The 12,234-nt window shown below is 36.9% G+C and overlaps 1 protein-coding gene and 1 pseudogene across 2 annotated transcripts; both read left to right on the top strand.

Moving 5' to 3' along the window:
- The first annotated feature begins 203 nt into the window (after nucleotides 1–203).
- On the top strand, nucleotides 204–2,853 carry LOC137744500 (12-oxophytodienoate reductase 3-like; annotated as a pseudogene).
- Nucleotides 2,854–6,245: 3,392 nt separating this feature from the next.
- On the top strand, nucleotides 6,246–11,826 carry LOC137745162 (chaperone protein dnaJ 10-like). 2 transcript variants are annotated; one of them, XM_068485064.1, is made up of 11 exons: nucleotides 6,246–6,489; nucleotides 6,942–7,001; nucleotides 7,321–7,403; nucleotides 7,555–7,714; nucleotides 7,847–7,976; nucleotides 9,455–9,613; nucleotides 9,932–10,110; nucleotides 10,200–10,280; nucleotides 10,370–10,528; nucleotides 11,237–11,360; nucleotides 11,448–11,826. In XM_068485064.1, the coding sequence occupies exons 1-10, from the start codon at nucleotides 6,403–6,405 to the stop codon at nucleotides 11,345–11,347; spliced, it is 1,209 nt and encodes a 402-aa protein (XP_068341165.1). In that variant the 5' UTR covers nucleotides 6,246–6,402; the 3' UTR covers nucleotides 11,348–11,360; nucleotides 11,448–11,826. The 2 variants fall into 2 exon arrangements, with proteins under 2 accessions (XP_068341165.1, XP_068341164.1); XM_068485063.1 differs by having other exon boundaries at nucleotides 11,237–11,826.
- Nucleotides 11,827–12,234: the final 408 nt, after the last annotated feature.

Genomic DNA, 12,234 nt, shown 5'->3' with positions numbered 1-12,234 from the left:
TTACATTATAAATGGAGGAAAAAGTCCTTTGCCGTTTGAGTTCCCCAAGTTGATTTAATGAACAATTCTCTTGTTGTTATATAACGAAGCCCTCTCCTTTTTCTTCTTCATCTTCTACAGTCAAAATTATTCACTTCATTTTTCGTTCTCGGATTTCCACCGTTTGATCTAAGATCGGTTTTTTAATTTTTATCCCGACAAAAATGTCGCTGGGAGGTTCCTCCGTCACTCTCTTTTCTCCGTACAAGATGGGCAAGTTCAGTGTCTCTCACAGGTTGAAGTCAAGTCCTCCATGATGGTCCAGAGTTGAAGGGAAATATGGGAGGGCATGTTTATCAATTTAATTCTTTAGTTTGGATGTGTTTTGATGGATTTGTCCTCTTTCAGGGTGGTTATGGCGCCGCTGACAAGGTGCCGGGCGTTGAATGGACTGCCGCAACCAGCACTGGCTGAGTACTACGTTCAGAGGTCAACTGACGGCGGCCTTCTGATTAGCGAAGCCGCTATAGTCTCCGATATTGCCACCGGGTACTATTGTAAATCAATGTTTTGTATTATTTTTCATTTCTTTTGCATGATAATCTAACATGTTACGTTCTCAGATTATATATATATATATAATGACAGAGCCACACCTTAAGGCTACATGCCTCCCGTATCATTTTTTCTTATAACCTTTTCTACCAGTCTAACATTGATCAATTTTATAACACCACCATTAACTTGATTTTGTTTTCTATTGGTTAGTCAAATTAACTTCATTTCTACAAAAATAAAGCCTTTAATTTTTAAATAAGAGTTATATAATAATATTAGTTTATCATATTCTCTGTTTCTTGCAATTTTTTCCTTTGCTTGCAAACTATTTTTTTGTTGTTGTTAATTTCTCTTTTTCCTCTATTTATATCATCTATGAAATTAAGAAGAGAGAGAGTTTTTTGGTAAAAAAAAAACCTTTCAAACGTCTCTTATACCTTATGTTTTTATGTACACATGAATGTATGATTACTCACATTTGAATTTAATATAAATAATGTACAACAAATAAATATGGTTTTAATGTTTTATTCTCAACCCTTGCTATGAAATTCAAGAGTAGTTGACCATGCATTCTTGATCGCTAAGGTGACCAAAAGAACGAGACTATAGTTTAAAGTGTGCCCCTCACTGATTATAAAAGACGTCTTTGGTTTACAATCTAATAATGTAAAATGTCACATTGTTTTTAACAATGCCTCAATACATTAGCTTTGTATTTTGAACTCTTCCTTATCAAGAAATCTAGTGTTCTTGTGAAAACTAATTTCTTCTTTAAATGGTGTCTTATTGATAAATAATTATTAATGTCATGGCAGGATGCCCCGTGTTCCTGGGATTTACAACGACGAACAGGTGGAGGCATGGAAGAAGGTGGTGGATGCAGTTCATGCCAAAGGCACAGTCATTTTCTGTCAACTTTGGCACGTTGGTCGTGCATCTCATGAAGGTAGATTTTTTACCTATTACGGTTTGGAGCAGTAGGCTGATTTTTTTTGTTCGTAACATGGTTAATGATTTAGTTTATCAACCTGGTGGGGGATTACCGATATCTTCAACCCCATTTCAAAGAGATGGAATGTTCTGTTGCCGGATGGCTCTCATGGCACTTATCCTAAGCCTCGTGCCCTCGAAACCCAGGAAATTCCCCAAGTGGTTGAGCATTTTCGCCAGGGTGCGTTGAATGCCATTCGAGCGGGTCAGTTTCTTTTCCCGTGATTTGATTGCTCGTGTTGTGTCGCACTTTCTATACAACTTTTGAGTCTTATGATCAATTTTCATGTCGTGTAGGTTTTGATGGAGTTGAGATTCATGGGGCACATGGCTATATCATTGACCAATTCCTGAAAGACGGGATCAATGATCGAACTGATGAGTACGATGGATCGCTAGAAAATCAGTGCAAATTTCTTATTCAGATTGTTCAAGCCGTGGTTGCAGCAATAGGTGCGGATGGAGTTGGGGTCAGAATCTCGCCGGCTATTGATCACTTGGATGCCATCGACTCCAAACCACTTATCTTAGGCCTGGCAGTGATCGAGAGGCTCAACAGGCTTCAACAGAATTGGGGCTCGAAACTGGCTTATCTCCATGTGACGGGCTGGCTTGGTATTGCTGTGCTTTGAAAAAAAACTGCTTCTACTGTACTGTGAGAATAAGCAACTGTGAAATAAAGCAGCAGAGTGTTTGGTAAATTTTTTTGTAAAAGTGCTTTTGAAAAGAAAAAAAACAGTATTATAGTGTTTGGTAAACTTTTATGTAAAACAAATATGAAAAAAAACCAGTTTTTCAAAGCTGGGTTTTGCAGCTTCTTGTTTTTGGCTTTTTTTCACTCAAAACTGTGAAAAAAAGCTGAAGCTGAATGCTTACCAAACACAAAAACAGCTCCCAGTTTTTTTTTATACCAGCTTTGTTCAGAATCACCTCAGTACCAAACCAGGCCACAGCCTCGCTATTCAGCTCATGCCCAAGCAGAAGCTAGTAAACTCAGCAATGACGAAGAGGAAGCTGTGTTTATGAGGACTTTAAGAAATACATTCATAGCTAGCGGAGGATTCACTAGAGAGCTTGCAATGCAAGCAATTGCTTCCAGCGACGCTGATTTGGTGTCATACGGACGCCTTTTTATCTCGAACCCTGACTTGGTTTTGAGATTTAAGCTTAATGCTGGTTTTGAGATTTAAGCTTAATGCCCCCTTGGCGAAATATAACAGGAAGACTTTCTACGCACAAGACCCTGTTGTTGGGTACACAGACTACCCTTTTCTGAACAAATCCTATTACGGCGATGAGGAGAAACGGCTCTCCCGTCTATGATTTCGTTGTTTTGGAAATTCTCTAATGTTCCTTAATTTTGGATACTGAATTATAATCTGGTTCAAATAAACATGTTCTAGCTTGTAGTTGCAGTAGATAGTTCAAACTCAAAAAAAAAAATCGGAACTTTTCTTCCCATAACTAACACCACTCGAACTTGTAAAGCTAAAGTTCGTAAACTATTATAGCTAGCTAGGTTAACATTGCCTAAAAATTTCAATGTTCGTTTCTCCCCATAATCATTTTTAAGTTAGTGTCTTCTGTCATGTGTTAGTGTCGGATGCTACGGCACCAAGTAAGTGTTATTTTGCCAAAAGCGTACCAACGAGGCCAGTTAATGTAAGACTGAGCTCGAAACACCATATCCGATGCCTAGCATTTTACGTAGACAACCAGATTGAGGGAATCTTGTGCTCTCTAATGTCACAGACTGCGTCGTGCGAGATGGATAACTTGATAGCGTCTGCCCTCAGCCCAGTTCAAGGATAAGAACGAGCAGGATGCTCTCCACAAACCTCTAGAAGCAAAGGTAGAGACCTTTACGCTTAGAACGTTTGTCAAATTCAATCTCTACAATATTCCCACTAGTATATAATCTGGTTTTTGGTTGTTGATAATCCACCCCTCGGACAGATATCATTTTTTTGTTTACATGTGAGTGTGAGCTTCTCTACCAACCGATGATAAAACACTCGTATTAATGCAATAATGTGGTTAACACATGCATTGCTTACAAAGCAGCAAATTCAACTTGACTTTTTCGAACAATACTGCTACTCAAAGGATGAGTAGGAGTTTTTACTCAAAATTATTCGTCATTGATTCGTTGAACATCAGAATCGTCCTTATTATATCCAAAATCTATAATGGATAGTGTAATTGTTCTTCTTCTACAGTTAAAAAAGTCAAAAAACAATTAACCCAGACAATTAAATACATGAAAATCAGTCAATATTTGCCTAGTAGCTAAAATAGGAACGGAAAAAGAAATATAGCGTTTCGTGATCAAAGAATTTTATGTCAAACCAACAGCACTTTCCGCATCCGTTGTGATGAGAGATTTTTCAGTATGATCGGCAAACGGGATGGTACATCACGTGTTATTATATAAATAGTAGGATATATATGTGTGTTAAAAAGTTAATAACTTAAAAAAATAAAATTTCTCACTACTTACATAAAAACACATGGTGTACTATTCGTATTCCCGTCATAATAAAAAAATTTCTCCACCATGACCACCTGCACTGTAGCTCCCCTTTTTCCTACAAAAATGTGTTGTTTTTTTGTGAGTCGTAGGAGGTTAATTGATTGGTTGATAGAAGAGCACGAAGAATAATAATCTTGTGAAGGCTAATCAAAGAAAAGAGAGGGTCTGAATTTTGGATGCGGATGCGGAGGGGCTTGGTGGTTTCGGCGGGAAGAGGAAAATTTAGTTGCACGCTGTTAATTTTGGAGGGAGACTAGGAATCTCTGAATTTTTAATTCAATTTTACGTCTGTAGGCATTGAAAAAGTCAGAACATCAAGAGGTTGGAAAAGTGTAAACTTTATTACGGTTATTACATCTCTAGGGTTTTGCTAGTAAAATAAAAGTTAATACTTTTAAGGAGTGCATTTTTGTTCATCACTATTTAGTGTCGTGTATATTTATCATCCTAGTTATCATCGTTATATGACTTTGAATTTTGAGATTTGTGTATCTAAGGATGATAAATAGGATAATGAGCAAAAATGTTCCTTACTAAATGATGGTAAGCAAAAATGTTCTGTACTTTTTAAGGCATTAGACTATCTCGCTATTGGTCACATGCGGAGGGGCTTGGTGGTTACGGTTGTTACATTTCTAGGATAAAGCTTCAGGCCAAGTTTAGTTTTAGGACATGCAACATGCAGCCGAAAGTAATAAAATTATAGCCTTTCATGGTTGAAGATGAAAAACTTAAGAGCGTTGTCCTTGTCCATCTAGTAAAATATGTACCTAGATCAAAACACAATAATGTCATGTCCTAAACTCCGAGACATGATACCATATTTAATTTTAATTAATCTTATGGCAACATCTAACCTTTAAGTTAGATTGCTTACATACCATGTGAAGGAATCAAACCAATTATATTTCATTATTCATGCGACAAAAATCAACATATACTATGTTACATTTAGATGTCGTACTTAGCGGAAAATGGATATTTCACTTAACTATGAAATAGAGTGACGATCGGCAGGTTCAACCTGCTAGGCTCTAGCAAGCCTCTAGTGATGCTAATGTCAATTTTTGAGAATTATTCGGGATATGTTGGCCCCAAGTCAATCCTCAGTTAAAATGGTTTCTATTAAAGTCAACCACCATAATTATTCTCATTCCATAAGACCTGCACATTGGATTTACGACCTATAAGTTTCTATGGCCAACACATTACTCCTACGATAACATACTACAATTGTATAGTGATCCAATGGTTGGATATCCACCTATTACAAATTGAAGTGACGGTCACTCAAGGAACTGTGTTCAATTGATCAATTTTGAAGAAAGGGAGTGCGGATTTAGAATCAACACGTCGAAATGCCCTAGGAGGGGTCCCAGGTTGAATCCCAAAAAGATCAACGATCAACACCGAAATATTCCCTCACTAGAATGAAATATTTCCTTACAGAATATTCCTTGATATATTCTGACCTAGAGTTGGGTCGGGTCAGATCTGAATTTGGATATGGGTTTGGGATGTTCGATCCGTACGTTCGGGGTTGGGTCAGATCGACCATGTTCCTGCAGCCGCTAGAAAACCTCATTGGATTATGGGTTTTCTCGCCAAAAAAACTCAGAGATTTCTCTAACTCATCTTCGCCATTTCTCAACCATTTCACGCAATCCATACATCAAATTTACCTACTCAACGAGATAAATGCATTGATGATAGTTAGAGGTCTCACCTTGCCCAGAATTGATGATGAAACTTGCAATGAAAGAGGTTGTTCTAACTAAAATCCCATATTTCGAACTCTCATCATAATTCTAGCAAAAGTGTGCAAAATACAAGTAGTCACCACTACCTTTAAGCATTCACGAGATCAATTTTGATGTAGCAAATAGACCAACATACAATAAGATAAACTTATTAATTGACGTTACATGTACAACACATCAACTCAAATTCAAACGCTCACTCGATCTACAAAACAGTTATACCTTAAAACTTCAATAATAAGTTAACTACGTCTCAAGCGAAAAGTCAACGCCAAGTTGTCCATGGTTATTGTATTAATCAAATTAATTTTTAAATATTTTTGGTCATAATAAAGATTAATTAACTTAATTAATGACTTAGGACTTAGAAGGTAGGTAGTAGCACGACTAAATAGTATTAGGCAAATAACGCGTACCTGCGTGGGGACGTAGGCAGGGGAATCTTCTTATTTTCTCTTATCCTCCTTTCTTCTTCTTCCACCTCTATTTTTCTTCTCTTTTTTATTTTTATTTATTTATTTTTATTTTTTGGCTCCTCCCTGCAAACTGCGAAGCGAAGATTTTGACCGATCGGACAAAATGGTGAAGGAAACGGAGTACTACGACGTTCTCGGCGTCAGCCCGGCGGCGACCGAGGCGGAGATCAAGAAAGCTTATTACATGAAGGTCAGTTAGATGTTCAGCAGAAACTGAGAGATTATCGTTATTTTGGCTTTAATTTTGATTAAGCGATAATTAATCGGAAGTTTTGATTCGTAATCAGTTGCTTCTTCCTCAATCGATTATGTGATAAGCTTAATAGATCCAAGCCGTGTTCTATAACATCACTTAGAAATGTGAATTGTATCAGTTGTATATGATTATTGTCTGTGTGGAAGTGATTTTAGATGATCAAGAGCGCTTCTGACAATGTTTGGAAGAAGCACCCGCTATGGGCTTCTTTCAGGGAGCAAGCACTTCAAGTGCTTTTCTAGGAAGCACTTGCATTTTTGTTAATTTGTTTGATGTGGTTTTAATAGAAGCGCGTTCAGTCTGAGCAGAAGTGCTTTTCTAACAAGCAGTTCTAACAGCTATAAATTTAATGACTTTGGTTTTTGTGGGTTTTGTGTGGATCGCAGGCAAGGCAGGTTCATCCAGATAAAAACCCAAATGATCCACTTGCAGCACAAAATTTTCAGGTGAGATTTGCTCTTGTTTTTCATTTAAATTAATTCCCATCAAATTATACATTATGGTCAATACAGTGTATTTGTGACATGAAAGACTTGCTATTTGCTTCCCCGAACTTGTATATTAGAAACTACAAATTCTCAATACTGGATTCAGAGCCCCTTTCCTCAAACGGAGTGTCTTTTATTTTGTCATTTTCGTTTAGTATGGTTCTATTGTGGGAAGGTTGTTTTGTGAAGAGGGGGTGGACTTGAATTGTTAGTAATTTCTTTTGTTGGTCTAGTATAGGCTTACCAAGTATATATGCATCTTTTTCATTTGATTCAGGTTTTGGGAGAAGCTTACCAAGTGTTAAGCGACCCAAGCCAACGCCAAGCATATGATGCTTATGGAAAATCAGGAATTTCAACGTTAGTTTTGTTCTCTTATTTCATTAATATATGAGTTCTAATATCTAAAGGGTGGCTGATACAAGACACCTTATGGATTTCCTGTGCGTATCGCAATGTGTGTGTTTAGCTGCGTGCTTCTGACATTTTCAAAATGTTACTTTGATTTCAGCGACGCAATTATTGATCCTGCAGCAATCTTTGCCATGCTTTTTGGTAGTGAGCTCTTTGAGGAATATATTGGACAGCTAGCCATGGCATCAATGGCTTCCTTAGATATTTTCACAGAAGGGGAACAGTTTGATGCGAAAAAGTTGCAAGACAAAATGCGGGTACAGTTTTGTTTAACTTTTTTCGCTAACCCAGTTTACCTCCAATTTTCTTTGATGGAATGGAAAGAACTAGTCCATATCATTGAAGAATGCTTACTGTGTGGCAAAACTGCCAATATCCTTTTACTACAGGTTGTTCAGAAGGAAAGAGAAGAAAAGCTCGCAGAAACACTAAAAAATCGACTCAACCAATATGTGCAAGGCAACAAAGAGGAATTTGTTAGTCATGCTGAAGCTGAAGTTGTGAGGCTTTCCAATGCAGGTAATTCATTACGTGTGGTGCTTTTGGGTGACAAGAACAGAATATTTTCAACTGCTTTTAGGTTGGCTCTTGTGTAAAAGTTGATGAGCTTTGGCTGGTATCTATCCTCTTGAATTGAAGAATAACTGAAGAATAAGCTAGCTCTTTGTAAATGTAGGTTGGGACCGTACAAGATGAGTTCCTGAAAACACTCTCTATGAAGCATTGCCGTTTTAGGGCCTACATTGATTTGTTCTTTCCAAGGATTTCAGTATTGGTTTCAGTAGTCGAAATGTAGAGAAATATCGGAAGATATCGATATTCAGTAGAAATATCGATGAAAAAACAAAATAATAAAAATTAGAAATAAAAACATACAAATTATCTTTGAAACTTCTAAAATCCAAAACTAACAAATAACACTTCATTTAACATATAAATTTTTCAACATGGTTAACTCATAATTACTTTGCTACTGCAAGTTATGGAATCCTTGGTGGATGGGGATTTCCTCTTCAACCTACTGCTTCTCGGGTTCAAAACTAACAAATAAAAACCTACTGCAAGTGGTGGAATCCCTGATTTTAGCATATTATTGACCAAAATATCAGTACTATTGGCTATTTTAGTTCCTTGGTTCTTTCTATAAATACATTGACATTTAGTTCAGATGTTGATTAATGCTATACAACCATCGTACTGCTACTTGGTAACTAACAAGTCAATAAAAATATAACTGTAGTATCTTACGTCTGTTAATTTAGGTACTCATTGTGTAATTTTATCATGGATCGCATTTCTGTCAGCTCACTTAATTCTATTACTGCATCCAATTTCGATGGAGATTATGCAGCGACACAGCTAACAGGGACTAGCAATCCAAGTTATGCCCAATAGTTCATCATTTTTCAAAGTTAAAAAAAGAAATTGCCGAGTAATAATTCATTCAGGTTGTAGGAACCATGGTTTGAAATTGCATCGCGTAAGGCTTTGCGTGGGAGGTTTCACTATGCAATGTCGCACTATTTAGCGGTTTCAATGTGTGTGTATATATACTTGCACCAAAACGCATATCATCCTCATCAAGAATATATTACCTTGCAAACTATAATCACCATCACTATCGCGTCTTTTATTTTCCTCTTCTTCAATTTGTTGCAAAATATCATTATTAGTATAGTCATTTTCATTGACTGGATGGATGTAGTGATCGTCGTCAGCTAAAGGAACATCAAACAAATTAGATGTGGCACATAACGCAATATTGCATAGAAACCGAACGCTTTTTTGGACCATTGTGATATTTTTGCATTAGTTCGCAAAATGTCTCCCGTCATGCGACATGATATAGTGCACTATATTCCCCAATATCGCGCGTTTTTCAAACCATGGTAGGATTTTACGACACATAATATGGTCAATGCCTTATAAATCTGTTTCTATGATTATTGTCTAAGCTTCTCTCTATCATTTTCAATGATATTGTCTATTTTCTACAGCTTATGGTGTTGATATGTTGAATACAATTGGCTACATATATGCCAGACAATCAGCAAAGGAGCTAGGCAAGAAAGCAATGTATTTGGGTGTGCCATTTGTTGCAGAGTGGTTTAGAAATAAAGGGCATTTCATTAAATCTCAAGTAACAGCAGCAACAGGTTAGTGGATCTTTCTGAATTTGGTCATTGACAGTTGCGTCTAAATCTTTGTTATCATGGTGACAGTAAATTTTTGTTCCAATAATTAATTGAGCTATGGACCTAACCAGGGTGTGGGGACTGATTCTACCCAAACTAATAGGGTCCAATCCACTTCATCCATATATATTTAAATATTTGACAGGAAAAGGAATATTCATGTGTTTTCTGTCTTTCTTTTTTTGCAAATGCACACAAGTTATAGTTTTCACAAATGCACACAAGTTTTCTGGCTAAGCCAATACGTGCTTTTGCTTAATGGACTGTTATTTATTTCAGGTGCAATTGCTTTGATCCAGCTGCAGGAAGACATGAAAAAGCAGCTAAGTGCTGAAGGAAATTACACAGAGGAAGAGCTCGAAGAATACATGCAATCTCACAAGAAAGTGATGATTGATTCCCTGTGGAAGCTTAATGTGGCTGATATTGAGGCCACTCTTTCTCGTGTTTGTCAGATGGTTGTTCACTGCCCCAATGTTGTATTTGGTAATTTTCAAAACATGAATAGAAATCTGGTCTGGATTGTAATTTTTCATTTCATCTTTAGGTTCTTCAAGACAACAATGCCAAGAAAGAAGAACTCCGTGCACGAGCAAAGGGGTTGAAAACTCTTGGCAAAATCTTCCAGGTATTGTTTTCTTAACCTATATTTATGATTTTCTGTTGCTATAATCCCCATTGTCTAATACATATGGAAGCTATGACATTTTCGTATAGAGAACTAAGTCAACCGGTGGGAATGAGGGTGAAACTCCACAAAATAGTAGCGTTCATAAACTGAATGGAAGTGAATTACGCTATGATCCCTCTTCTCCTATAACAACACCAAAGTCCTCAAAGCCTGAAGAGCCATCATATACTGCATTCGAGCCGCAGGTATCTTCTCTTTTAATAAATCCATTTTATGTGTCTGACTCTATCCTTTTTGAGTTTATATAAAATAGCATTCCAACATGGCCTAGAATGCATAAGTTTTTGACATTTGGTATTCTCTAGTTTTGGGACATGACCGTTTGTACGTAATTTTAAAGATAGGCATTCCTAACTAGGTATTACTTGCCTGAAACAAACAGTTCGAAGAGTATCGACTCATTTGACACCATTGAGAGAGGTACAAAATCACAAAAAGACAGAACAGTTTGATTAAACTCAAGATTAGAACCAGTACTTGTGCTCCTGAAAAGTAAAAACCACCGTAAATTTTAGTAAGTTCAGCTCTTCGATAACAACAAAAAGTGAAATGACCTTTAAATGGTGGTTAAGGTAATGGATTTATACACTTCTAATGGGTTTTCTTTTTTTTTTTTTTTTTTTTAACAACAAACACAATTTTTTTTTATTACAAAACACATTGAAAATGACCACAATAGAAAAGAAGATCACTGTAAACAGGTGAAACACACGAGTCACAAGACTCCCAACTATAATAGAGTGCTGAAACTACATTTCTTGTGTTCGTCCCAATTCTTGGGGGATGGTGAGAGAGTTGAGGACTGTGGAAAGAAAGTGGGAAGTAGAAACCCTTGTAAGTTTGTTCTTTTCTTAATGCGTTATCCTTATTTTTTTTTCTTTTCGATTTCACAGAGCCCCTATGTGGAAGCCCCCCAAATTGCAGGAGCGCAGTTGGACTATCACTTCCCAAGGCCAACTGCACCACCTGGTGCCCAGAGACATTCTTCCATTGGCAGGGATTAAGGGTGGAGATTGGGTTTGCTTCTTGCTTTCCGTCTTGTAGTAAAAAATTGTGACATATCTTTTGTATCAATATTGTGACTGGTTTTGCGGGGAAGGTTAGCTGGATGTGTATGCTTGAAGCGGGTAAGGATTGTGCTTGAAAGGACAACTCACCTCCAGCTGCGTAGGCCTCGCTCATTCTTATGGGGAAGACAGATTTATATACGTAGGGAGGAAGGTAGATTGTTGTGGAAGATAAGATTCCGTTGTCACCAGTTGGCTGGTATAGTTTGTCTAGTTATTTATTCGTGTATTTTTTGGGAGTGACGGATTTAGTTTCGAAGGTTTGAATTTTAGGCTCAGCCCTATGTTTTTGTCGATGTGAAGATTCATGTTGATTTGCCCAGATAACAAGCAAATATCAAGACTGTAATGTACATTCGTTCATGGGGCCATATTATGTGATGATGGAGTTTTTCTCTATCCTTCTGTTGGTCATATTACTTGTGTTCAAAATTACAGTTCATTTAAACTACTGCCATATAAAGCAAGGGTTATATCCGGTAACCAGATTGGATAGGAAAACGTGGTGGCGGGCGCAGTTCGGTTTGATTATGTTCGACACAAAATATAACCGAGTCAACTAAAATTAAACGGCTTGGTTTGGTTTGGTTTGATTTTGACCAATGCCACTATTGAAATCAAACTAAACCTTTGTTAATCGGTTTGGTGCGGTTTGGTTTGGTCGGTTTAAGCCTCCAATATGTCAATAAAAAATGTCCAACATTTCAAGTTTTAATTTTTTAAATATTCACACATTTCAGTTTTATCAAGAGTAACATTTTTTGAAACATAAAAATTTTATCTAATCAACTAGGACCAAGTTTCAATTAAATAAAATTTCATGC

This window comes from Pyrus communis, chromosome 9 (assembly GCF_963583255.1).
Source record: "Pyrus communis chromosome 9, drPyrComm1.1, whole genome shotgun sequence".
Classification (NCBI taxonomy): Eukaryota; Viridiplantae; Streptophyta; class Magnoliopsida; order Rosales; family Rosaceae; genus Pyrus; species Pyrus communis.
The sequence above is the reverse complement of the archived record's forward strand: the minus strand, read 5'-3'. Positions and strand labels throughout refer to the sequence as shown.